Below are 25,340 nucleotides of genomic sequence, written 5' to 3'. Positions count from 1 at the left end.
CTCAAGTGAATTGATGAAGAGTTCTGTGGGCTACACACTTTTAAACTTTGGCTCAAGGTGGTTACTTGTACAAAAAGGAGAGGGAGAAAGAGAGAGACAGAGACAAAGACAGAGATACACAGAGAGACAGAGAGACAGAGACACACACAGCCATCTCTCCATTATGTCTTCTTTTAGGGCATCACTCCTACCCATAGGAATTGTATTGTCATTATGTAGATACATTTACAAGCTCTCACTAAATACAACTGCACTGCGAATGAAACTTTCAGTGTATAAAGGACTGGGGACTCAGAAAGAAGGAAAGGGTAAAAAACCATAGACACGTGGGAAAACCGAGGAGCCATGTGAGCTCAGCTTTCAGACCAGCCACTTCCGAGTTTGAGTGTTAGCTGCTCGATCTAATCCTCCCTGACAGGTTAGCTTGAGGAAAAAAAAAAAGAAAACAGAAAATTAACCACGTCTATGTTCTGCTAGCTTATAAAGTGGGGACTTGCCTCACCAGGTTTTATTAACAAGGCCACTACTAATAGAATGTGGTTATTAATGTGCTTATATTTAATAGTCCCATATAGCCTTTCAGGTTTACGATAGACATGAATCTTTGCTCATTTAGTTTCTCTTTTTCTATCTTTGAGCTCAAAGGCTGTTGTTTCAGGCAGATAAGACAGAAGAGAAAGAATGGTCAGAGCAGCTGGCCGACTTCCGTCCAGCAGGGGGCGGCATGCACTAGGCAGACAGCTCAGCAGATGCAGATCCCAGTTGAGAGCTGATGTGAGTGAGAGGGTAGTGTCAGAGACTCTTCTAGTAGTGAGAGCTAGCCTCACCTGTCTTGAGAAGCATAAGTCGGGCTGGAATCCAGGTCGAATCACAGGCCTGTTCAGGTTCTAGTTCTGGACTATGGAAGTGACAGTACCACAGGCAACAGGTGTGAGGTCTCAGGGCAGTGTCTTGAACATTAGTACATTTCTAAGAAGTGACATCATCCTAGGGCCATCCACTCACTACCTGGTGGCTCTATACCTTTAAGTTTGGAAAACTCTGTAGCTTTGAGTAGCCATATCTGTAGATTCTGCCTCAGATTCCAAGGTGAGACCTTTTCTTTTATTCCTGTGTTCTTCTTTGTCTTAAATAAAAGATTTACTTGTTTGCTTGCATGTATATATGTGTTGAACCAAGTGTTGTGCCTGATCCCCAAGGAGGCAAAAACAAAAGCCTCAACATCAAAAACCAAACCAAACCAAACAAACCAACCCAAAGAAACAAACAAACCAACAAAGAAACAAATAGAGAAAACAAAACCCCTGCTACTGGAATTACAAACTGTTGTGCTTCTACAAGTGGGTGCTGGGAACCACCCGAGGTCATCTGCAAAAGCAAGGAGTACTCTTGGTTGCATAATCGTCTCTCCAGCCCCTTGTCCTTCATAACAAACACTTCTGTGATTCTGATTTAAGGGACTTCACAACAGGTTCCATGTGAGCTTAAATCCAGATAGCTAGCTCAAAGCTGTTTCATAGAAACTCTTTGTATGCTCAGTAATGAACGCAGGAAAATAGTCGTGTCAACATTTTCCTGAGTTTAAAGATTGGAAAGAGTTTGAATAGCCCTCACTTGATGGACAGCCAATGAAAGTAGAACACATTCACTTAATAGAATTCTATGCAACAATTAAAGGGACGAAGGCAGATGTTCTTATTAGCATTTTCTAAGACTTAATGTTCTGCTGTGGAAAAGTCTCTGAGACAAGCAGCTTAGAGAAAGCAAGCTGCAGAACAAGACGGCCTGTGAATTATTTATTAAACACATGGTGAGCACCAGAACCTACGTCTAATGGGTAGACGTGTGAATATGTAGACAGAGTATAAATACATGAAAAGGGGCTGGAATGACTCACATGTGATAATAGTGTTCATTCAGAGTCGGGGAAAGGAAAGGGTGATTGAGATACTCTTGTAATGTTCATGTGTTTAGAGAGAAAATAAATTTATATTACCTGTATAAACCAAGAAAAGACCTAGCTCAAATCCTATTTATAGGTGAAGAGATGGACATTCACCTACAGGATTCTCAGACTCAATGGTGACTTGACTGCTTGTCCCAGCCCCTGACCAGGCATTTTAAAGTAGAGTTGCGGTAGCTTTGCTCCTACCTTCAGCACCAGGAGGTAGTGGGTGCTAAAGGGAAAGAAGCCAGCTGGGCTAGGCAGGACTTATTCTGCGAGCTTGTCTGCTTAGGCGTGAATGCTCAGCTCAACAATAACACACGAAGGAGGTAGATCACATTCACAATCCTCATTAATGTATTGTGACCAAATGACTGTGCTGCCGTTCGATCAGCATAGTCTCAGAATTCCCTCCAACTGGATAAGCTGTCAGGGAAGCCGGATGATAATTAGAAACACACTTCGTAACTCACTGCTAGTAATCAGTCTATCAAATTAGAGGAAGTCTTATAGGCACAATTTCTCAAAGGACATAATTGGGAAGTGTTCTTGAGTAGAGAATGAGAAGCAGAGAATTTACATAAAGCAAATGGATCATGGTGTCTGGTTAAACTAGCTGGCGGCATCCATCTTGTAATCAGGAGTCCACTTCCTCTAATAGTCCCACTCCCTCAGCTGAGCATATACAAACCATAACAAGTATGACGATGCCTGTTTTACAAAGGCTCCCTCTGAGCAGCCAACCTACAAAAACTACTCACTGTCTGCTCGCTTTAGCCTGCCCCTGATGCTTATCGGCCTCTTTGTATCTCTGCCACTGCGTATGTCTTCTTTAATTTCTGTTGGTGTTTCCCACAAGGATGCAAACTCTGTGGAAAGAAGAACCATGTGGATTTTTCCTTCTGCCCCATAGTCAGCACCTAGAATAGGCACTGGGACTTGGGAGGATCCACAGACACTAGCAAATGCATATAGAAAGGCATTAGTGAAAGAACCAGAGACCAATAGCACTTTTGAAATTTATAAGTCCTTGGGAACATCACATAGTTACTCTCAAATAGGACAAAGATAAGAATTTGAAAATAAATTTGGCCAAGAACGACACCAGAGCCCCATTTGACAGACTATACAAGTTACAGCCACTGTCCCTGGTTGCTAGAAGTAGGTGACAAGTCCCTATCACTGACGATAACACACACCTTGATTGCAGGACACAGAGAAATCATACTGGAACTGCTCTGAAAGTTTCCTTTGTGTGGATAGCTTGCATAGAGTGGCAGAAGTTGCTGCAGGCAGCTGGGGAGAAAAGTTAGCAGTGATCTTTCTCAGGTTTAGACTTTGCATGCTATAACACTAACTTCCCAGGCAAGATGTGCCCATGGGCACAAAAGTGGTTCAACTATCATCAGGAAAATCAACTGATTTCTGATTGAATTTGAGTCCCACTCCACAGAAGACAGGAAACTTATGCCCAGTGGTGGGAACCTGGTTGTCGTACCAGTGCCAGGGATGAACCTACTACATTTGTTTTGGGAAACTGGCCTGTTGTCAGTCAGCAAATATTTATGCTTATACCCATAGACTGGTGTAGTCCTCAGTTTTTACCAAAGATCCTTCTCTTCACAATAATGGCAGTTAATAGAGATTTATGATTGGTCCGAGTACTGAAAACGAGTGACAGTTGAGTACCCAGCCTTAAATGTCACACCCATACTACCCTTTCAAGACTCTGGGAACACTTTACAAGGAGTGGAAAGACTGTTAGTATTGGACAATGGGGAGACAGTTGTTGAACTCTCTTATGGGTCTGATATGGCTGTGCTATTATGAACTATAGAAGCTACAGTTGCTGGGATAGGGTCTACTCAAAACTGAACGTTGTAAGCCAGCATTCAGCCAGAGATTAGCGAGGGGTACACGGGGCTGAGGGAAGCTACTAGAACTCTCAGTCTACTGATGGAGAAAGCATTGATTTGAATGATGTAGCCACTTCTGAGTTACTCATGTGCCAGTGGATAACTCCACACTGATGCTTATGAGGGAAGCCCTGCCTAAGACTGAGGTGGGTCACAAAGCAAAAGCAAAACCAAAAAGATATAAGTTAAATGGTGACATGGTGGGAGGAATGGGTGGCTTATTAGGGGAAAGGGGGAGAAGAGAGGGCAGAGGAAGAGTGTGACCAGAATATATTATAAACATGTAAGAAATTGTCAAAAATACATTAATAAAAAATGAAATGAACCTGACCAAGGATTGCTGATTTTCAGTGGGTGACAGGATGACCAAGCACAGGGGAGTGTCTCCTGCCTGGCTGCTCTCCTGAAAGAGAATCCCCTTGAACAGTGGAAGAGGATGCCTCCTCAGAATACCCATGTACCTCACAAGTACCCAAATAACAAGTTACGTACCACAAGCATACTTCATACAAAATGGAGTTTCTTGAATGGGAAGTAAGTCAGAAGTCAAGAAAGTCAAGAAGAATGGTCAACAAATAAGACTCCAATATTCTCAAGGCATTTGCATGTTATCAGATTTCAGTCTTTCTCTAGCCTCAGAGGACGTTACCACTCCCCCCTTATCACCCAGGCACTCACCTCTCATTGGGTAAGGGCAAACCTCGGAAGAAAGAAATCAGACCTTGTCTAATGACAAATGAAATCGAAACTGTCGGTGCTGTCCAGGAGGAGGATTGGCGATAAGGGAACACCCATAAGGTATGGGATATTACAAATATTGATTGAATTTATCTTTCATCAGGCCCTCTGTAATAAGAGCTTAGGTTTTAAAACTTCCCATTAATATTATTTGCCTCAAGGAAATAAAACTATGAATAGAAATGGTAAAACGTATGCCATTAATAAAAGGCACCTCTCCTCTCTGGTAGTGAGTCTATGTTTTGGTATTGATTTTTGAAATGCAGAAGTCTGCGCATTAGAGTATAGAATCACTCGTAATTCTAAAGTTACTGAATCTGTAAATGTCTGTGAGGAAAGCAGACAAAGAAAATTCTAAAGGAAGAACAATGGAGCCAGGTGGCCTTGGTAGCATTTAATGATTAATTCTCTTTCAGAGACGGAGTTCCATGAAGATCTTAAGAATCAACCTTTGTTAAGTCGTAATAGTTTAGATTAGCTTCATTTAAAGTGACATAGGTTGATATGTAGTTGTGTTAAACGTGAGTTTTTTTCCCTAACAATGATCTGATGAGGAGAAATATTTTGCTTTATAATATGTTATGCTTGTGGTGTTTTACAGAAAACTTATGAATAATTCCAAAACCTTAATGTGCATTATCTATGACAGAACTACTGGGATATTATACTTTTAGATATATTAGGCCTTTATTTTCATTCTACCTTGCAAAACGTTTATGATTCATGAATAAAAATTAACTGGGCTGTAATTTATTTGAATATTGATAAGACAGAAACCAATTTTTATATATCATGTTCTCCCCACCTTTCATTATTCAGGGAAGATCGTTAGGGTCTTTCTTTGGATGCTCACATCTCTTTGCATTTTGAAAGTTCATAAAAGACACTGTCATTTATTTTATAGTTTGACAAGGTAAGGTTTTCTATTAGGGTCTGCACTGACAAAGGATATATTCTACATCCCCGAGAATAAATCCAGAAAGTTAACAGAAGAACCCTCACCTAAAAGGTTTTCTAAGAAATTTTTTCCCTAAAATTCATATTTTATCTGTAATTATCTCTTATTCTTCATGTCTCTTGTCAGAAGTCCAAGATAAAACTAACATGTATATTTTAGAATGTTTAAAAAACAATTAGCTAGAAATATACAGGTATTAATTAATTAGGCTAAAGGGAGGGAAGGAGATACTCAACGCAATTTATCCCATTTTCTTCATTGTGGAATAAAGCCTAGACAGTTGGCTGCTCTTTTCAATTTCTGGGATTTATGAAACATTAGGCAGAGGTCCATATTAGAGAAGAAACTTTATTTTCATTTACCTATCGTAGCGCTATGACATTTATTATAATTTAGGCCTACTAGGGTAGCTTATAAGATTTGAAATCTAAGTGCTGTGCATAATCTCCTTCCAAGTGTTTTAATTGACATTCTGCTATAATGAACCCCACAGACCATTACCTGGTTAATTGCTTGAGTTACAGTGCTTATACAATGCCATCCTTTGTCCTTGGTCTTTGGGGGTATTAAATAGCACAGCTGTCCTGAAGAGGAAGAGATGCTGTTTTTCATGTGATGCATTAGCCTCTTGGTAGCTTTTCGGGGACAGGCTCCCTTCTGTTCTCCTCTAGGCTGATACCAAATCTGATACTTATCAGGTATCTGCTAGTACAGAATTGTCAACTCCTTCAGGAGAGCCCTTGACCTCTAAAGGACTTTTCAAGCCAGTGCCACAAGCAGAGTTTTCTGTGAGTTGACTCTGAGGTCCTGGAACAAGCTCTGGGTGAAGCGATAAAGTACTCACCCAGTATTTAATTCCCCAGCACCAAGTGAGATCAGCCAGGACTTACTGGGCAAAGTACCTTAGTTCTGTAAATTAGAAAAGGCCCAGAGCTAGCTCGTCTAGTTCTAATTCTTTGTATTTAGTAAGTCACTCAGACTTGGAGGGTGGGAATGAATGTCAGGTTCATAAGTCACATGGTGACCCAGGCTCGGGGATCCATGTAGAATTCGCTCTCAGATCTTAAAAATCACCAGTCACGGAGCAGAACAAAAGAGGCAAGTGCAAGGTCGAGTGTGCCAGGACAGTGCAGGGGATTGCAGTGTGGGTCTTCCAAGATTTCAACCTACACAATGATGTGGGCCAGGGAAATAAATAGCTTTATGAATTGCAGTGCCTATTAGAGGCTTCGAAGGAGCATTTTAAGAGTCAGAGCCAGGAAGTGCCAGTCTGCAACTTCCAAGTCCAGATGAACGTCTCAACATCCTAGTCATGTGGTTTTTTTGTGCTTCCTCCCACCTTAGCATGTGGCCCTGAGGTGTCTACCAGGTTCTAATGGGTAAGAAAGAAGTTGATAGAGTTTGGGATACATATTATGCACACTCATACACTCATACACTCTGTTCCCAATATTAAACCTCTGGCTAGCCCCATGTTTATGTTTCTGAGAACTAGACTTATTTTAAATCAGTCTGGACTAAAAAAAAAATATAAAGGTATGTGTTTCTCTCTCTCTCTATGTGTGTGTGTGTATGTCTGTCTTCTCTCGCCCTTCTGGTAAATAGAAGTTCGGTAACTGAAATATTGAAGAACAAAGTATTTATTTCACACTGTCTCTTTAGCAGTAATACTTCTCATCTGAGTTACTTACACATGGGCTTGTGCAAGTGTATAAAAGAAATCAACACAGGTCTTCACACACTCTGAAGCTTGTCTAGCAAGCTGCTAGTGATCAAAAGCCAAACCTAGTACTGTGTCCCAGCATCACCTTCTGCTTCCAAGATAAAGCTAACAGAAAAGCATATTCATTTTCTAACGTCTGCATCCTCAAGCCTCCGCAACTAGTGAACCTTCAGCGTTTCCCACAGTGTCCCCAGTGAGGAGCACTGCACAGCAACATTCTGTTGGGTCTCCAGAAAGGGAAGCCATCTGTTCAGATGTGGCCAGACTCACTTTAATGAGTACTTGAATATTTCCGATCAAAGACACAGAAAAGAATGTGTCGACTTCACACATGAAAAGAATGAGACGGACTTGAGGTTGAACGTTCCCCGTGTGCAGTGCTGTCTTACATTATCATGGATTTTTCTCTTAGCATGCCGAACTCCATACAAATACACTATGGATGATAAATTTAGTTTAGTGCTATAACGACTTTGACAGATTACTAACAGCTACTTGGATAGGCAAACAAAGGAACAGAGCGGCCGGTGTGTTCCAGTTCTGTCACTTTGTCATTTTTGAAATCACCGAGCTTTGTGTTTTAGGACAGCCTTAAGTCTGCAGAAGACTCAGGAAGAACAAAGAGTTCCCACGTATCCTCCACCCTCACCCGTAGCTTTTACAACCCGGGAATTATCTGCCAGGAAATTTTACTTCTGTCTCATTATCTAGCGGTACACTCACAAGTTCATACTGTCCCTTTCCTCAACCTCTTTCTGCTTGAACTAATGGAAAAATAAAACAGCTACAGCAGACACGGCCAGGATCACTGGGAGTGAAAACTCATGAAATCAAGTAGTAATAATTTTGTTCTTGCCTTTGAAAAGTTTTTCTTTTGAAAAGTTTTTATTTCTCAGTTTCGGAGATCTGGAGCCAGGACTTGTTTTTTTTTTTTCCTGCCTAAATTTATTCTACATTTTTATCACTGCACCACCCATTGGTGACTTCATTTCTCCCCCAGCCAACCACCTGTTGGTCCCCCCTAGCTTTGCAGCTCTTTCTCTACACTCTGTTTGTGTGTCTTGGCTGCCATGGGTAATGTTCTGGTCCAGAACTTCTACTTTGATTCAAAGCAGGGTAGGAGGAGAAGAGGAGGACCTGAGAAAGCAGCAGGCGGAGAGAGAAGAGGTATCCACATCTGCACTTGGACCCCATGTGATGTCATATTCTGAACCAAAGCCAACCTCTTCCCATCTTACAGAAAAACGCTGAGACGATGTTTCCATTTTACTGCATACTTAGGAGGCACGGAAAGCATTTACCTTGGTAGAACGTAATGCTACATTCAGTGTGCTTAATAAATTTGTAATGGATTCATTTATTTAGACACTGGAAGGAGCAGCCTCCCACTGGAAATAGAAATTATAGCACTTCTGCTGTTGCTGTCAACAATGCAAAGGGATGTGCAGAGCCTGTCAGAGATGATTGTGATTACCCTGGAATTGCCCTTAGAAAAGTGAAACAGGAGACAGAAATCCGTGCTGACACAATCTCCACCATGCCTTTGAGAATGAACTGAAGATCGGAGGCTTAAAAGCTTCCCTGTACTAGAAGAACTGAGGCAAGAGGAAACAGAGTGTCAGACACCGTCTCTTACATTGCCAAAGACCTGAGAGCACAGTGCCAAGCACCCCAAGAAGCAAAGAGGACTGAGTGATGACCATAAATCTTAGGAGGCAGGGGATGGAGGTGGCAGGGCCTGGAGACATAGCTCAGCAGGTGAGAGTGCTTACTGCTTGTACTGGCTGGTTTTGTGTATCAACTTGACACAAGCTGGAGTTATCACACAGAAAGGAGCTTCCCTTGAGGAGATGTCTCCATGAGAGCCAGCTGTAAGGCATTTTCCCAATTAGTGATCAAGGGGGAAGAGCCCCTTGTGGGTAGTAACATCCCTGGGCTGGTAGTTTTGGGTTCTATAAGAAAGCAAGCTGAGCAAGGCAAGGGGAAGCAAGCCAGTAGGGACATCTCTCCATGGCCTCTGCATCAGCTCCTGCTTCCTGAGCTGCTTGAGTTCCAGTCCTGACTTCTTTTGGTGATGAACAGCAATGTGGAAGTGGAAGCTGAATAAATCCTTTCCTCCCCAAATTGTTTTTTGGGTCATGATGCTTTGTGCAGGAATAGAAACCCTGACTAAGACGCTGTTCTTCCAGAGGATCCATGTTCAGTTCCGAGCTCCTCTTGTGAGCATGTTGGTGGTTCACAACTGCAGACTGTAGCCCCTGGGAATCTTCTGCCCTCTTCTAGCCTGTGTGGGCACACATCTATGTGTACACAGACACACACACACACACACACACACACACACACACACACAAATAAAAGGAGTAGTTGTAACCACGCCTCTCTGTCTTCTTTCTTGTGGCATATGTTCTTGTGAGGCCTTCTCTCTTGGGGTTCGCATGCCTGAAATTAATGTGAGGTTAAGATTTCTAATGATCCCTGTGGCGGCGGCTCACATCACTGTTGACTGATGATTTGAATGAGGAAATCACAGAAGCCTGCTAGCATCCTCAGCAAAAGCACCACGTCATCCCATTTCTCCAGTGGGGTTCAGACATCTTCCAATGCTTTCCCTTTCCTTCACTTGTCAACACCGAGGCAAGCTCCTCAGCCCAGCCAGCTCTTCTCAGTCTAGCTGTTTTATCAGGTTTTACTGAACTCTGCAATTCACACAGAGACTCTGCAATCTCTGGTGTTGGATGCTGTCAGCAGTATAATTTCTATGCAATCACTGCCATGTTTATACTGTCCTACTTACCACGATCATCTCTGGTTTATTCTGTGCTTCAAACTGAAGCTCGACCACTGCCTAAACCTCAAAAAAAAAAAAAAGCCATTCTCCTCAGGAAATTCACCACACACACTTATTAGAATGGGAGTTTTCATGCCATCCTCAGTTACTCAAAATGATAGCAAGTAAAATCATTCTAGCCTAAATGAAACATTGTAAGAAAATTCAGGTAGAAAAATAATGCCATACACATACAAGTTCGTCTTATAATTTTGAGTAGTTATCTAGAGTCAGAGGGGAAAGAATGTCCTATGTAAGGTCAAAAAGGCCACCATTGCTGCAACTCATGAAGTGTATGCACACATATCCTTGCAACTGAAGTTATTTTCTTTCTTTACAGTTGGCATCACCAAGAACACAGCTGGAATAAAGTACTTGTGTAGGCGAAGGCTCAAAATCTTGCTAGACAGTCTTTTGATAATGAGACAGCCATTGTTTTAAAATGCTGAGTGGGATACTTTGTTACACAGCAGTGGGTAGCTGAGACATGTGAGTAGGACCCAAGGCAGTTAGGAGATCTTAGTTGTTTCCAGCTGGTACTGAGAGCGTCCATGTGTACTCAGGTTAGCTAGGACTTCAGTCTAGACTGTGTTTGGCAGGGTAGCTTATCTGGGGGAGCCAACTCTGTGTGTCTCCCCTCCTCCTGCGACCATTCACATCTGATGAAAGGAATAAATTGTGGAAACACATATGTACTCCTTAGGAGTTGGTTTGAGATCGGATACTTTTCACTCCTACCTCATTTTATTGGTCACATGGTGGGAGTCAGACTGAAGATCAGGAGAAGATGCCACTTCTTCGTAAGTGCAAAACTCACGCTGCAAAGGGTGTGAGTCGAGGGGGTGGGGGAACCCAGAGCAGCAATGCAATACCTATATGTACAACTGTGCCTACTTATTTCAAGCTCTGCAAACATCCGTTAGCACACAAACCAGCACAGAGCACATTGGCTTTCACGATGACACTTTCACATGTGAATCCGATTGTACCTTATCCTATCATATTTACTCCCCTTGCCTTTCTTATTTCTCCTTGCAGTTCAGAAGACATCTGTGGCACGGTTATTACTCATCAGTCATTGTGCTTAGGTCTGGACCACAAAAGCAGAGATCTAACTTTACACTCCCAAGTTTTTACGGACAAGACAGCATCCAGGATGAAAAGGGTTAGGTTTCTATTCGGAAATTACAACCTCTCCCCAACTCTGTCCTGGTCTTGATGGTCTCTCTGACTGTCTGTCTATTTACTTGCCTGCCTGTCTGTGCTGGATGTGCATGTGAGAGTGCACATGCACACATGTGCATTTGCATACGATGGCCAGAGGTCCCTGTCAGATGCCATCCTCAGTCACTATCCACCTTATATTTAAGATGGGGTCTCTCACCAGTTTTGGGTTCTGGTGAGGCTGGGCCTTCAGTGAGCTACCAGGATCTGTTTGTCTGCAGATCTCCAGTGCTGAGCTGAAAGCAGCCACTGCCCTTGGCTTCCAGTCTTCAAGCTTGCAGGGCAAGTCCTGTAATGACTAACTCTTCTCCCCAGACTCCCATCTCTTCTCCAGTCTTTACACCCATGTTAGGATTTAACCTACATCAAAGTTTATGCTTAAAACTTCTGTTTTGTTCTTTAATTGTCCCAGTGACAACATTCCATCTGAAGTCCTCACAGGTTTGAATCATTGAGTCATTACTTGAATTATTTTGTTTGGGGGGGCATGTTTTTATGAATTTATCATTTAAATTTATTTTCAGTTAAAGTAAAACTACATCACTTTCCTCCTCCCCTTCCACTGATCCTCTCTGTGTCTCCATTTCATAACTTATTAAGTGGACGTGGCGGGTCTTACTTCATATGGCTCTTGTGTAGTGAAACTGACATAAGAGTTATAAAGTGCTCTGAGTGGTGCCATCACTGCTGGCTTTCTTCTTCTGTAAGGGGCCCTCCAGCTATCTCTTCCTTGTCCTATCATGACTGGTTTCCTAAGACCCATTACAAAATAGTTACAGCATAAAAACATACCACGTATGTATGGAGAATAGCAGATGTGCCCCAGGAAGGACAAAGAAAGGCTATTTCCTCACAACTTCATTTTAAAACAGATTTATTTATTTCTAAAATTTATGTGTGTTCTGTGTGTGTATAAATATATGCCACTTATGTATGGGTGTCTGTGGAGGCCATGCATAAGTTTCCCTGGACCTGGAGTTAGAGGTGGTTGTGAACCTCCAGATGTAGGTGTTGGGAACTGAACTCAGGTCCTCTGCAAAAGCAGGGAGCATTCTTAACCTCTGAGCCACCTTTCCAACCTCATGACGTCATTTTTAAAGATCCACTCAGCATTTACTCAGTTCTGTAAACTTCTTTTTCATCTTTCTTTTTCTTCCCTCTTCCCAGTCTCTCCCTCCATCCTTCTCCCTCTCTTCCCACCTCCTCCTTTCCTTCTTTCCTTTCTTTTCTTTTTGAGACAGAGTCTTGTTAAGTAGCCCAGGCTGGCCTCGGACTCACAATCTTCCTGCCTCAGCTTCCCCGGTGCTATGAGACTATTTTATTTCTCTACTTGAGAACTTTTCACAGGATATTTTTAGATGTTTTAAATAAAGGGTGGTTGATCAAAGGGTGGTTTTATGGAATATAATTGTACAATTACTGAAAGTTTAGTTATATTTAGTTATACCCAGTATCTTGTGTTAAGTCGGGTATGGTGGTTTATGGCTTTAATCCCAACACCAGAGAGGCAGAGGCCAGTGGATCTCTATGACTTTGAGGCCAGCCCATCTACAAATCAAGTTCCAGGACAACCAGAGCTGTTACACAAAGAAACACTGTCTTTAAAAAACAAAAATCTTGTTAGATACAGAGGCCTCCTAAACTTTTTTGACTTTTGACCTCTTCTTTCCTGAGAAATTCTTATGCGTGCTTAACATATGGGACTATAAAACAGGTATCCAGATCAAACATCCACTGGTAATAAATCATAACAAAATTTCTTTTAGAATAATTGTTTGTTTTATACATTTTTTAAACAAATGAGTATGCTAATGAGCAGGGTATATTTATTTTTACATAAACATTGAGAGCTAAAATTTGGCTGAATGTTTGTTATTGCTGCATGTAGAGGATCCTGAACGTTTTTAAGAGTGGAGCGATTCTCCAATATTATAACTGTCAGTGCGAAGGATGGTGTTTTATTTAAATACAAAGTACAAAATGGAAAGAAGTATGTTTAGGGCCAGGATAGAAATTGATGGAGATTCTGTCCTACCACCAAGCCAAATCTTATTGATTTCTTTAAAAAAATGAAACTCAGCACAGCAACTCAAACAGCATTTTTTTTTCAATCAAGCATTCTAACACAATCCAATCCAATGACACTAATTCGGTGATTAACATGACGGTAGGAAACAATTGTCTTTGTTTTCCATAATTAAGCAATTACATTTCTGTAAGTGCACTGTCAACAAACAATGCAATTCCCAGCACACAGTCACATGGAACCTGAACCGACCTGTTTCAGACAGCTTCAGTTGGCATTGTGTGGGCTGACGGCATAGGCAGTGCGAAGCTTACACATTGTGTAGATAGAACCAAGGCGTCAGTGAAGTCATGTGACACGGCACAGACGAGCAGGGCCAAAGCCACTTCAGATTCATCGGGAGTTTGATTTTGAATTAAGTTTTGGTTCTTGTGTGTTCGAAAACGTACTACTGTTACCAGATTTTCAGTGAGGTTCATCACCTACGGCTTCGTATTGGGTTCACTGAGCCACAGTATAAGACGCTGGGGTGGGGGTGCGGTGGGTGTGGCTGACGTATACTGGCCATAGGTGGATGTCCATCTTGTGGCTGGGAGGCGCGAGTAGGGACGTGGTGTATGCATCTGCAATGGCGGCTGTTGGTGATGGGCTAACTGCCTTTCACGTTGCTTTACTTCTGTTGTCCTCATCTCTTCTTCCTAAACAGGACCGTGACTTACCTCTGGTATCATTAAAAATAATGCCTCGGTTCCAGGGATGTTACCAATGTCAGCCAGTAGTAGCTGAGGCAACGGGTATAGCAGCAAAGACAGTTAGAAGGAAAGTTGGCCTTTTTGGGAAATTTACAGAGTTTTGAAAAATGAAGCATTTCATGTTTATCTCTTCTCCTCTGTGTTGATTTACGTCTGTCTCTCCCATAGCTCCACTTCATCGAGCTAACCTCAAATTTATTGTTCTTTAATCCCATCCTTATAAATTCCACGTGATTTGTGGAAACGAATTTAGGGTTTGAAATTAAACAGAACTGCACTTGAGCGCTAAGTCCAAAGCCTACCGGTTTTAGGACTGTGGACAAGGAATGTAACTTCCTGCTGCTTGCTTCCTCATTTGTGATGGTGAGCAAGTGTGTGTCACCTGCCTGGAATGCACAGTTTGAGATCTTGTTGCATTGATAGTGTGAAGATAAGTGTAGGGGCCCTACACATAGTAGGCTCTTTCGTCACTCTCCTTATTTCGATCTTCTCACTATTTGTCTCTATGGTTTTGTTTCTTTCCCATCTGATATCAGACAACATATGTGTGTGTCCTGTTCTAGTAGCAGTCGGGAATGACTATTAGTGATGGGGAATGGAAGGATGAGCTATCATAATGTCACTTCTCTGGGAAGATTATATTGTGTTTCTTTGGACATTGGTTAAAAAAACTTAATAAGAATAACTAATTAAAATAACCCAAAGATAAATGTGAGTTTTCAAAAAACTCCCCAGATTATACAACAAAGAGTCTGAGAGTTAAGGGGCATGTGAAAAATCCTAGAGCACAGTATATATTCAACGTTATGATTTTTTTATTGTCTCCCTCTCCATTTATTATAATAGATTCCAAGAGAGTGCTCTCACTACCGGGCCATTATCCCTAGTAGATTTAAAGACTATTTTACCAGTATTTTTTCTGAAAGAATTGAGTTTGCTGGAATAAACTATTCGGCTCAATATTTTTCATCTCCCTCTAATGCAAACGTATTTGATTCCTATAAATCTGAGTGAGGTCAGGGAGGAAATCACACACATTTGTTTTCCACAGGGTATATGAGCTATTAAGGCATGCTGCATTTATTATAGATCATGTTTGCTCTTTGGCAAGATAATTTGAATGATTGAGAACACCGTTTGAGAACATGTAACACCAAGAAGCAACCAGAAGGGAGAACTAAGAGCAAAGTGCTCCTCATAATAAATGCTTTAAATAAAATGCCCCGAGGTGACTCACACACACACTTACATATAAAATAGACCAAACAATACACAATTCTAAATCACACATGCTGATTATTCTATGTATCAGAGATGTGTTTATTCTTCCCATAAAATGATAGATGGTATTACTTAGTGCTTTTATTTGAACACTTATAATTTGTGTATTTCTTCAAATGTTGCCTTCCAGCCTCGAATATGTGGATATTTTCTTTGCTTTGTGTTCTTTTAATTACTTTGTCTGCGGATCATGTGGACACGAAAGCAAAGACCACGCCATACAGCAAATTTACGAAGAAATCTGAAGGAAAAGAGACGCTGAAGGGCTTAAAGCCATCCAGTGGCCTCTCTCTGGACGAAGAAGAAACCCTCCGTACAGAAATGGCTGCCATGGCAGAGCTCACCACTGGATCCCCCGCCTTGGCAACCGCAGACCCCACCACTGGCCCCTCTGCCTCCTCCACAACCCGTCTCCTTCCCCTTGAGAGCTTCTCTCTGGACACGGCTAATTTCTTTTTGAACTGCTGCCATTGTTGTTCATTTGTCACTGTGCAGAAAGGAGAACCCGGAAAGACTGGACAACAAGGTACTTGAAAATGCCCAGAGAGGACCGGTTGGGGTGTAGCGTTGTTCTGAGGATTTCTGCACTGCCAGCAAAGAGCAGTGGCAGACTAGGTGTAAGAATGTGACAAATGCAAATTGAAGCACGGTCACTGATACATAAGATAAAAATGCAGTTCAGTAACCACAGCCATATTTCTTTTTGAAAGGGTTTGCTTATTTTATTGTATGAGTATGGGCATCTTGCCTACGTGCATGTCTGTGGGTCACGTGTGTATCTCGTGCTCTTAGAGGTCAGGAGAAGGTGTCATGTCTTCTAGCACTGGAGTTATTGGAACTGTGAGCTACCTTGTGGGTGTTGGGGATTGAATCCAGGCACTCTGGAAGAGCAACCTGTACTATTAACCACTGAGTCCCAATTACAGCCTTATTTCCAGAGTACTTTTTTTTTTTATTGGCTATTTTCTTCATTTACATTTCAAATGTTATCCCCTTTTTCTGGTCTCCCTCTGCAAACCCCTTATCCCATCCTTCTCCCCCTGCTTTTATGAGGGTGCTTTACCACTCACCCACCCATTCACTGCTCACTACACTGGGTCATCGAGCCTCAACAGGACCAAGGGCCCCCCTGCCATTGATGTTAGACAAGGCCATCCTCTGCTGCATATGCAGCTGGAGCCATGGGTCCCTCCATGTGTACTCTTTGGTTGGTGGTTTAGTCCTTGGGAGCTCTGGGTGGGGGTGGTTCTGGTTGGTTGATATTGTTGTTCTTCCTATGGGTTTGCTCCCCCTTCAGCTCCTTCAGTCCTTTGTCTAATTCCTCCATTGGGGTCCCTGTGCTCAGTTCAATGGTTGGCGGCTGAGCATCCACATCTGTGCTTGTCAGGCTCTGGCAAAGCCTTTTCTCATTAACCGCACATGACCAGTGCCTATCAAGTTGGGTAAGACCCACTACTGTCTTAATAGGGCTCGTTCGAACTGAGTCAGGGAATCCCAACTCCAGTCCAGTCCAGGCAGCTCAGGCAATGTCCAGTAGAGTTTTTAATGGTTGATTTTTAAAAATGGTAAGTGAAATTCTACAGCACATGAGGAAACGGTGGTGGCTGAAGAACTTCTTGGGTGCTATTTGTAGTTAGGGTTAGAAGTGGAGGGGCTATGACGGGAGAGTGAAGTACAGAATTCACTTTGGTCCTCACGGAAATGCTACACTGGCACTGCCCAGAAATTTTCTCTGTTGAACACCATGGTTACTATTTCAAAATCTCAGATGTCTTCAATATACACATAATGAATATGCCCTCTGTCTTACTGTAATTTGCCTTTTATGTGCTATGCGGTATAGATGACTTAAGGTAAAATTAAGATCAGAATGTCAAATTTAAATTCACTATTCCTTGAAAAAAATTCATGTAATGTCTGCTGCATCCAGCCTGAAGACTAGAAAGCTGTAAAATCAGTGATTATGTATCCCCGGAGCTTTCGATTGATTTCCTTTTGTGGTGGGGGTTTTAGAGAGATGGGCTCTTTATGCTGACCTGGATTAAGGGGTAAAGAGGATGAGATTAGACCCCAAGGTTTCCTGGTTGGTGACTCACTGTTGGAAGGATAATGAGGCTGAGGAAGTCATCATTATGAGAATACTTCATGACCGATTTGGTGGGGGAGCTGATTAAAGATGGAAGGCCCAAAGTCAGGGCCAGCGAAACTCAACAGGTCACGACACAGCCAATGAGAGTGAGATCCATAGCACAGGGTTTTTTGTTTCGCCTGGTGGTGAGCTGTGCTTGGACATCAGTCCCTCTTCTCATCTTTGTGACATATAGTTTGGAGATGTGCCAAGTTTCTAGGCTGTCTGGGTAGCTCACAGCTCATAATTTTACTGGTTATGTTATCTGGATCAGAATGCTATGTGTTTATTTATGCTGCGGATTGAACACAGGACTCTGAGCATGCTAGGCTATTGCCTTTTAAGAGGCTTTTAACTTTTAGCTGTCCCCAAAGTTACCCATGTTGGCTTGCTGATCACTCTGAAGCCCAGGCAGATTATGAACTTGACTAGCTCCCTACCTCAGCTTTCCAAGCAGTTGCAATTACAGGCCCAAGTTAACAGCTGGCCTCAAGCTCAGGTGGTTGACTCCATCACTGACCTTCTCCTACAAAGGTTTCATTACAGCCTTAAGCCTCAGGCTCAGCCATGGGAGACAGATTAAATGATACCATAAGCAATATGAATGCCGTGCAGCCTGACATGGAATAAATGCTCAGGAGACTACTCTCATGACTCAGCTAATGTGGAGGGAGTGTGCTTCTGTCTTGTGAATTCTCTGGTCCGATACGACAGCACCCTGATTTTTCAGATTTAGACAGTTTACTGCAGTTTATTTTAGCTTTACCAGTTTCTTAAAATCAGTTTTTATTTTTTCGAGTTTATGAAATCCATCATTTTCCCCCTCCCCCTTTCTCCTTCCAAACCTTCCCATGCTCTCTTTCCCATGCTTTGTTCTCCTTCAAATTCATGGCCTCTTTTTTTCTTTAATAGTTGTCGTGTGTGTGTGTGTGTGTGTGTGTGTGTGTCTGTCTGTCTGTCTGTGTGTCTGTCTGTCACTGTCTTTGTGTATGGAGAGAATGTATTGACTATGAAGCTATGATCCGCGTGTGCATGTGTGTGTGTGTGTGTATACATACATGTTCCTAAATGCATAAGTAGACCTGCTCCATGATCCTTCAAGCCTTTTTTTGTTTCTTTCATTAGAAATCTACTCTAAGAGCAGCACTGAACAAATGTGAAGGAAAAGAATAAACCTACTCTAGTCCAACCAAGCATTTCAACTTTCTCTTTCTTAACTCTCAGTCGTTGGTCATGGGAACATGCACATCGCAGGCATAACAAGTTGAATTATCTACTTTTAAAAGTCCAGTTAGATTCAACTTACGGATGATAGAAATCATGAAAATATTCAAATATATTTAACGACCAGAAGACAACACTCCGTCTCTTCTGTTTTTAGTTCAGTTACTGTGGGCACCCCACGTTAAGAAGAATGGGAAATTTTATAACACTTCTCAGTCTTTACAATACTGAAGATACGTTTACGCTGCACCTGGTGATGTGCTCCTGGCTCAGTGATGCTTTGGTCGACTTACAAGTTGCAGCACCTACCAAGCAGAATGTGAAGGCAAAGACAGCTGGCTCATGGGGACCCCAGCTTTTCCTCTTAGGCTCAATCTTGAGGTGCTTGGTGGAGTGCATCTGTGGAGAGGTGAGAGCAGGCACTCTCCCTCTGGCCCTGTGTGTAGTTGCAGCTCCTGAGCCAGCCAGGCATGTGCTTCCTTGTTTCTCTCAGCTGTAGAGACACACCTTTGGAAGAGACACTGCATGACTCTCTGCAAACTGAGATTGTCTTTCTTGCATGCTCTCACTTCCTCTGCTGTGTCTGCCTCCATTCCTCTCCCCCATGCAACTCTCTTCAGACGCAGGAGCCTGCCTTCAGCCTTCTCTGTGACAAGTGATTTGCTAAAGGGTTTCGTTCAAACATTTATAGAAACGGAATTGTACTGAATATGAGTTCTCATTCCATCGATTTTTTTTTGTTTTTAAATTTCTATTTCACTCTATTTCATTAGCTTTAATTATAATTAAAATGTAATTTTGTGATTTCATTGAGCGTGATTATCTATATGGTAAACTTTTGAAGAAATTAGCCTTGAAGTATTCTAAGTGAAAAGCAATTTTTCACTCTGCAGAGAGGAATGAACTTTCAGAAAGAATAATTAGTTTTAGGTGAGTTCTAGGTGAGTGGCCTGCCTGGATGAATAAGTGTATCTGTGGTGGTTTGGATGAGAAAGCCTTCCCAGGGCGCTTACATTTGCAGGCTTAGCTCCCAGTTGGTGAACTATACAGGGAGGATTAAGAAGGGAAGCCTTCCTGGAGGAGGCTTGTCAGGGGCTTTGAGGTTTAAAAAGCCCGAACAGCCCAGTCTGTCTCCCTCACTTTGCTGCCTGAGGATCAGAGTGTGAAGCTCACAGATACTGCGTCAGTACCACCGTGCCTGTTTGCTTCTCATTGGGATGGTCATGTACTTTACCCCTCTGGGATCATGAGTCCCAAATAAACGCTTTCTTTTTTGAGGGTTATCTTGCTCATGGCATCTCCTCACAGCAATCAAACAATGATGTCAGACTTGCATGATCTCCCCTCTGCCTGCCTCCTAGTCCTCAGACCGCATCCTTGGTCACTACCTAGATGCACCATGATGGTTTTTTTTAGATGTTTAAAGATACTGTCTTTTAAAAAGGTACTTCAGGAAATTTTGATTCCTTCATAGAGTTTTTGTTTAATGTTATTTTCTCAAAGGATTCTCTTCTGACCTAATAAATATAACTCATTTTATTTTTAACTGTAACTTACAATGCAGCCTTCCTTTTTTGCTTTATATTAACTACAGTGGGGCCATTTATAGTCTCTTTATGGTTATCTGTTTGATGTTTACCTTGCACAAATTCTCATCTCTGTGTGTGGGTGTGTGTGGGGGGTGTGTGTCTGTGTATAAAAACCCTTGGCTTATTGATGGCCACAATTATAGCATCCAGCAAGACACTTTAGTGTACAGCAAACCTCACATATGGTTCCTAATCAGTGAGTCAGTGGATGAATGGGAATCTCAAAGTGTTTTGTATTGTGTTTTTACTTCCAGTTTAAAAGTGTGGTCTGTGGGAGGTTAAGTGTTAGATAATCATTTTGTTTTTGCCATTTGACGTAGTGCCGCTTCCCTGAATCATTTGGTCACTGCCATAAATATAGTGACAAGCACTAACGGGCTCAATTTATCTATTCACCTAGTACAGAATTGCAAATAAGGCAAAAATATTGCCCTTGGAACTCTGTAACGGCCTATTCGTACCTGATTTTATCATTAGACATTGACAGTTTTGGGTTTCAGTAAAATAACTGCCTTTCCCCCTGAACCAATGAATTTCAAAATATATTTTTTTCTAATGCGATGATTCTAGGTCCTAAAGGAGAGACTGGTGACACTGGAAGCCCAGGACCCCCAGGAACCAGTGGACCCCAAGGCCCCAAAGGTCAGAAAGGAGAGAAAGGTAGGTAACTATTCCATTTCTGATTAAACTCAGGAAGGTTCTGCATCATTTTAAAAAAAAAAAGTTTGATAAAAAAAAAAAAAAAAAAAAAAAAAGGTAGAGTATTGAAAGTGGGCTTTTAAAATCTCATGTATTAATCTGACAATCTGACATAAAATAAAAACTTTATATATGGCTAAATGAAAAACGTTAAGTATATGAGAATATCATGATGCACACACACAGAGTAACACAAGCGCATGCTCGCGTGTGCGCACGCGTGCACACACACACACACACACACACACACAAACGTATATATCTCATATATAAACCCACCCCAGCAGAAAAAAGGGCAATAGAGAGAGACTTTTTTAGTTATTCTTTTTAAAAACAATTATTCATACAATATGTTTTGATTATGTTTTTCCCTCTCCCAACTCCTCTTAGATCCCACCACCTCCCTTCCCACCCACCTTCATGCTCTCTCTTCCCCTCAATATTCTTCCAAAACGGAGAACAAAAAGCAAAATAAACCACCAACCAACCAACCAGCCAGCCAACAAATCCTAAGAAAAAGATGCCAAGAGAGACTCTTAAACAACCTTTCCATAGCTTGATGGCCACCAGTATGACCCAGAGACTAGAAATCATGAAGTATAGTCTAGGGGAACGGTCCTGTCTTTGTGTGTGAGAGCTTTCATTTTTTTCTTTTCCCCCTCTAGTCCTGGGTGGCGAGACTGTGCATGCTAGCAAGGGCTCTTTCTTTCAGATATACACACAGGGTTCACTGTGGATATTTTTGTTTCAAATGATACAACTAATCTAACACTACATAGCAGCAGACTAAGCAATCCTGTAGGATACTCAGCTGAGGTAGAAAGCCGGCTGTTAAGGGGAGTTGGAAACTGTCTTTGGCTTACTCTGAAAGCAGAGGCAATATCTATGGTGGGAAGCTGAACAGATTAAATATTATGATATAAAAAGAAAACCAGAAGAAATGATTAAAATATAGTAATGGTTTTACACTGCCTGGAACCTGAGAGGAATGGGCTGGCTTCTATTTACTTATAACCTGTTTATCAAAGAAGATTTGTAGTTGTGAGCGATTCCATTGATCTCTTCCTGCCCAAGAAGCCTATAATTCTATGAAGGCATCAGCGTAGAAGGCTTTCTGTCCCAGAAAAGCCTGGCTCCTGTGTACTTTTGAGTACTTTAAAGTTACAGATTCACTGGGATATTTAGAAGTTCCCCAGGTAATACTGGTGTCCTGTGGAAATACCAGCTATCCAGGAAGCTCATTGGTTCAGTTTCAGTGTCACATGTCAGAAAGCCTAATATCACATATTCATCACTCTCCACTGCCTAACTCATTCCTATTAGAACAGTCAGGGAAGTAATTACTCAAAAAATATGCTGAGGTAAGAGAGAGCTCCTTCACACTTGTCAGTTATGTGATTTTCATTCTTGGAAACATTTAATCCTTTTGTGGCTGAATTGTATTAGCAGGGCACCCGTGAGTGGGAGACGAACCTCCGAGACACTTCATACAGTTTGGAAGCTAGACTTCCAGAAGTGGAAGAATATCTAGGGAGGTACTATAAGATATGGTTCTTAAGAAGACGCTTTGATGGATGATCAAAGCAGAATTTCATTCAGCCAGTCTCTATAAAGTGGCAACTCCACTTTTCTTTTACTTCTAGACTTAGTGTGGACTCCTGGTTAGGACTGAAGGTTTTAAAAAAAATCCAAAACCTTGCTTGAGAGGCTGAATGCTGCTCAGTCACCATCTAACTTAATAATTTTAATGTAGGCAATTAATCAATCTCCTTAGACAAACTTAAGCTTGCCAGTAATGCTGGGCATGGTGGCACATACCTTTAATCCCATTATTGGGAGGCAGAGGTAGGCAGAACTCTCTGAGTTCAAGGCCACTTTGATCTACATAGTGAAACTGGGTCAAAATCACCACCACCACCACCACCACCACCACCACCACCACCACCACCACCAACAACAACAACAACAACAACAACAACAACACTAGTAACGCTGGATAGCTGGATAGCTGGATGAACGTGGCCAGTGTGCATTCCTCAGAGGAGGAGGGAAATAGGCTAGCTCCATTACTTCCATTCAACATCAGCACCGTCAGAAGGCATCCAATATTTTCCTTATATCCAATGGTTTAAATTTCCATTTCTGGTTTTATTGTGCTCTGTCTCTGTTTAAACTTATGTTGGGTGGAAAACAAAGAAGACATTTTCGACTGTTACTCAAAATTTGCAATAGGGAAAACAGCAACACATGCATCTATGGTATTTGGAGGGTGTTAGGAATTTTATGAGGAGTTCGAAGAATCCTCCCGTGACTACCATGAGAAAGAAGAGTTCTCCCTGAAGGGATATGTTCTTAATCTCTTTAAGTGGTTTACCATTAGCTAGAACTCAACACTCCTAATGTCCCTCAACACACTGTTTTCCCATTCTTTTTTTTTTCTTTATTGCTAAGAAACATTGGAATGTGGTGCAGCTCTGAACCTCATGTTAGCTTTACCTCAAAGGACATAGCTGTGTCAATATTAATCCTTGCTCTATTTTAGGACTAAAGGGAGACCGTGGGGACCAAGGAGCAGGTGGCATTCCAGGATACCCAGGAAAGCCAGGAGAGCAAGGTAAAGTCCGATCAGCCAAGGGAAGACCTGACTACTGGAAAACCCCATCTCTTTCTGTTCATAAAAGCAGGAGTTTGCAAGGCATATAGGCAGATTCTCATTATTTTAGTAATGCAGTGTGGTCACTGGATGAGGTCAGTCTAGGAACTGAGGGACTTAGGCAAATATGTCTGTGTTCCGCTCCTTTTCTTGAGCCGTCATCAGCAAAAGGAATTTCTGTATTTCTGTTTCTGTGCCTGTGAGACCTTGAGCATGATGGGGAAGACAGAGATTGAGCCGGCTACTTGGAAAGTGTCAAACGCAAAAGCTAGCGGAATAAAACAATTCTGTGTTATCTTAAAAGGGGAAGGAAAAAAATTATTGTTTCTTGGAAGTCTTAGTTATTCCACTTCTGAGAACAGACATGGTAATATTGCTTGGGACACTTAACGACTACTAGACTCAGACTTTGCCCAGGCAAGAACCAGTTTTACAAGTCCCTTTAATTGGTATTATTTTAATATTTTAGGTCTGTGGTCATATGTCATAGCTTATATGAGTCTTAAGCATTATTTTACTTTTTTATTTCAGGTGCACTTGGTCTCAAGGGAGACAAAGGAAACATCGGCCCAGCAGGAACGAAAGGACAAAAAGGCTCCAAGGGGGACCTGTGTGGGAATGGCACCAAGGGAGAGAAAGGAGACCCTGGGGCCTCTGGGGCCCATGGATTCATTGGAGAGCCTGGGGCCAAGGGCGAGAAGGGTGGTGTCGGGGAGAAAGGCTACCGTGGGGATTCGGGGCAGAGGGGGAAAAGGGGCAGAAAGGGAGAAAGGGATGGAGGGAGAAAAGGTAGCAGAGGTAATGTTGGTGCAGAAGGCAAAAGGGGTTCAGATGGTCTACCAGGGCTCAGAGGCGATCCCGGCCCTAAAGGGGAAAAAGGAGAGACAGGTTCTCCGGGTTTCCCCGGACCTGCTGGGCCAAAAGGTGAGCTTGGAAGCAAAGGCGTTCGAGGGCCAACAGGGAAGAAGGGCTCCCGGGGTATCAAGGGTTCCAAAGGCGAGGCCACTCAAGTCCCACAGTCAGCTTTCAGTGCCCTTTTATCTAAGCCTTTCCCTCCCCCCAATATCCCCATCAAATTTGACAAGATTCTTTCCAATGACCAAGGGGATTATAGCCCTGTCACTGGGAAATTTAACTGTAGTGTTCCTGGGACATATATTTTTTCCTATCATGTTACTGTCAGGGGTCGACCTGCTCGAATAAGCCTCATGGCCCGCAACAGGAAGCAGTTCAAGTCCAGAGAGACGCTCTATGGTCAGCAAGTAGATCAGGCCTCTCTCCTCCTCGTTCTGAAATTGAGTGCAGGAGATCAAGTGTGGCTGGAGGTATCAAAGGACTGGAATGGACTGTACGTTGGCCCGGAGGATGACAGCATCTTCAGTGGGTTCCTTCTGTACCCAGAGGAAACTCTTAGAAAGTCACCATAAATTTAGGTTTTTGATACTGCACTTTTGATTTATTCTATTAACCTTGAGTAAGGCTCTTAAAAACTTTGATGTTTTTCATTATTATAAACTCAATTCTGAAACATTTAAGAGATGTACAATATGGTGCCAACGATTCCTATTTCAAAGCATATCCATTGAAATATTTATGTGTATTTGAGAGTATGTAAATTAAATTTGTAGCAAACATTTTTCATTTAGCATTTAAT

The 25,340-nt window shown here is 42.1% G+C and overlaps 1 protein-coding gene across 2 annotated transcripts in view; it reads left to right on the top strand.

The window, feature by feature from the left end:
* Otol1 (otolin 1) overlaps window positions 1–25,134 on the top strand; it is a 119,554-nt gene extending 94,420 nt beyond the window's left edge. The window contains exons 1-5 of one of the 2 annotated variants that reach the window (XM_032898243.1): window positions 4,224–4,659; window positions 15,524–15,919; window positions 20,905–20,994; window positions 23,576–23,647; window positions 24,218–25,134. In XM_032898243.1, the coding sequence (XP_032754134.1) occupies window positions 15,532–15,919; window positions 20,905–20,994; window positions 23,576–23,647; window positions 24,218–25,113 (1,446 nt within the window). In that variant the 5' untranslated portion in view covers window positions 4,224–4,659; window positions 15,524–15,531 and the 3' untranslated portion in view covers window positions 25,114–25,134. Of the gene's footprint in view, window positions 1–4,223; window positions 4,660–15,523; window positions 15,920–20,904; window positions 20,995–23,575; window positions 23,648–24,217 lie in introns of those variants that run through there. The other variant, XM_032898242.1, reaches the window with a different exon arrangement.
* Window positions 25,135–25,340: the final 206 nt, after the last annotated feature.

The sequence above is a fragment of the Rattus rattus genome, chromosome 3 (genome assembly GCF_011064425.1).
Source record: "Rattus rattus isolate New Zealand chromosome 3, Rrattus_CSIRO_v1, whole genome shotgun sequence".
NCBI lineage: Eukaryota > Metazoa > Chordata > Mammalia > Rodentia > Muridae > Rattus > Rattus rattus.
The sequence above is the reverse complement of the archived record's forward strand: the minus strand, read 5'-3'. Positions and strand labels throughout refer to the sequence as shown.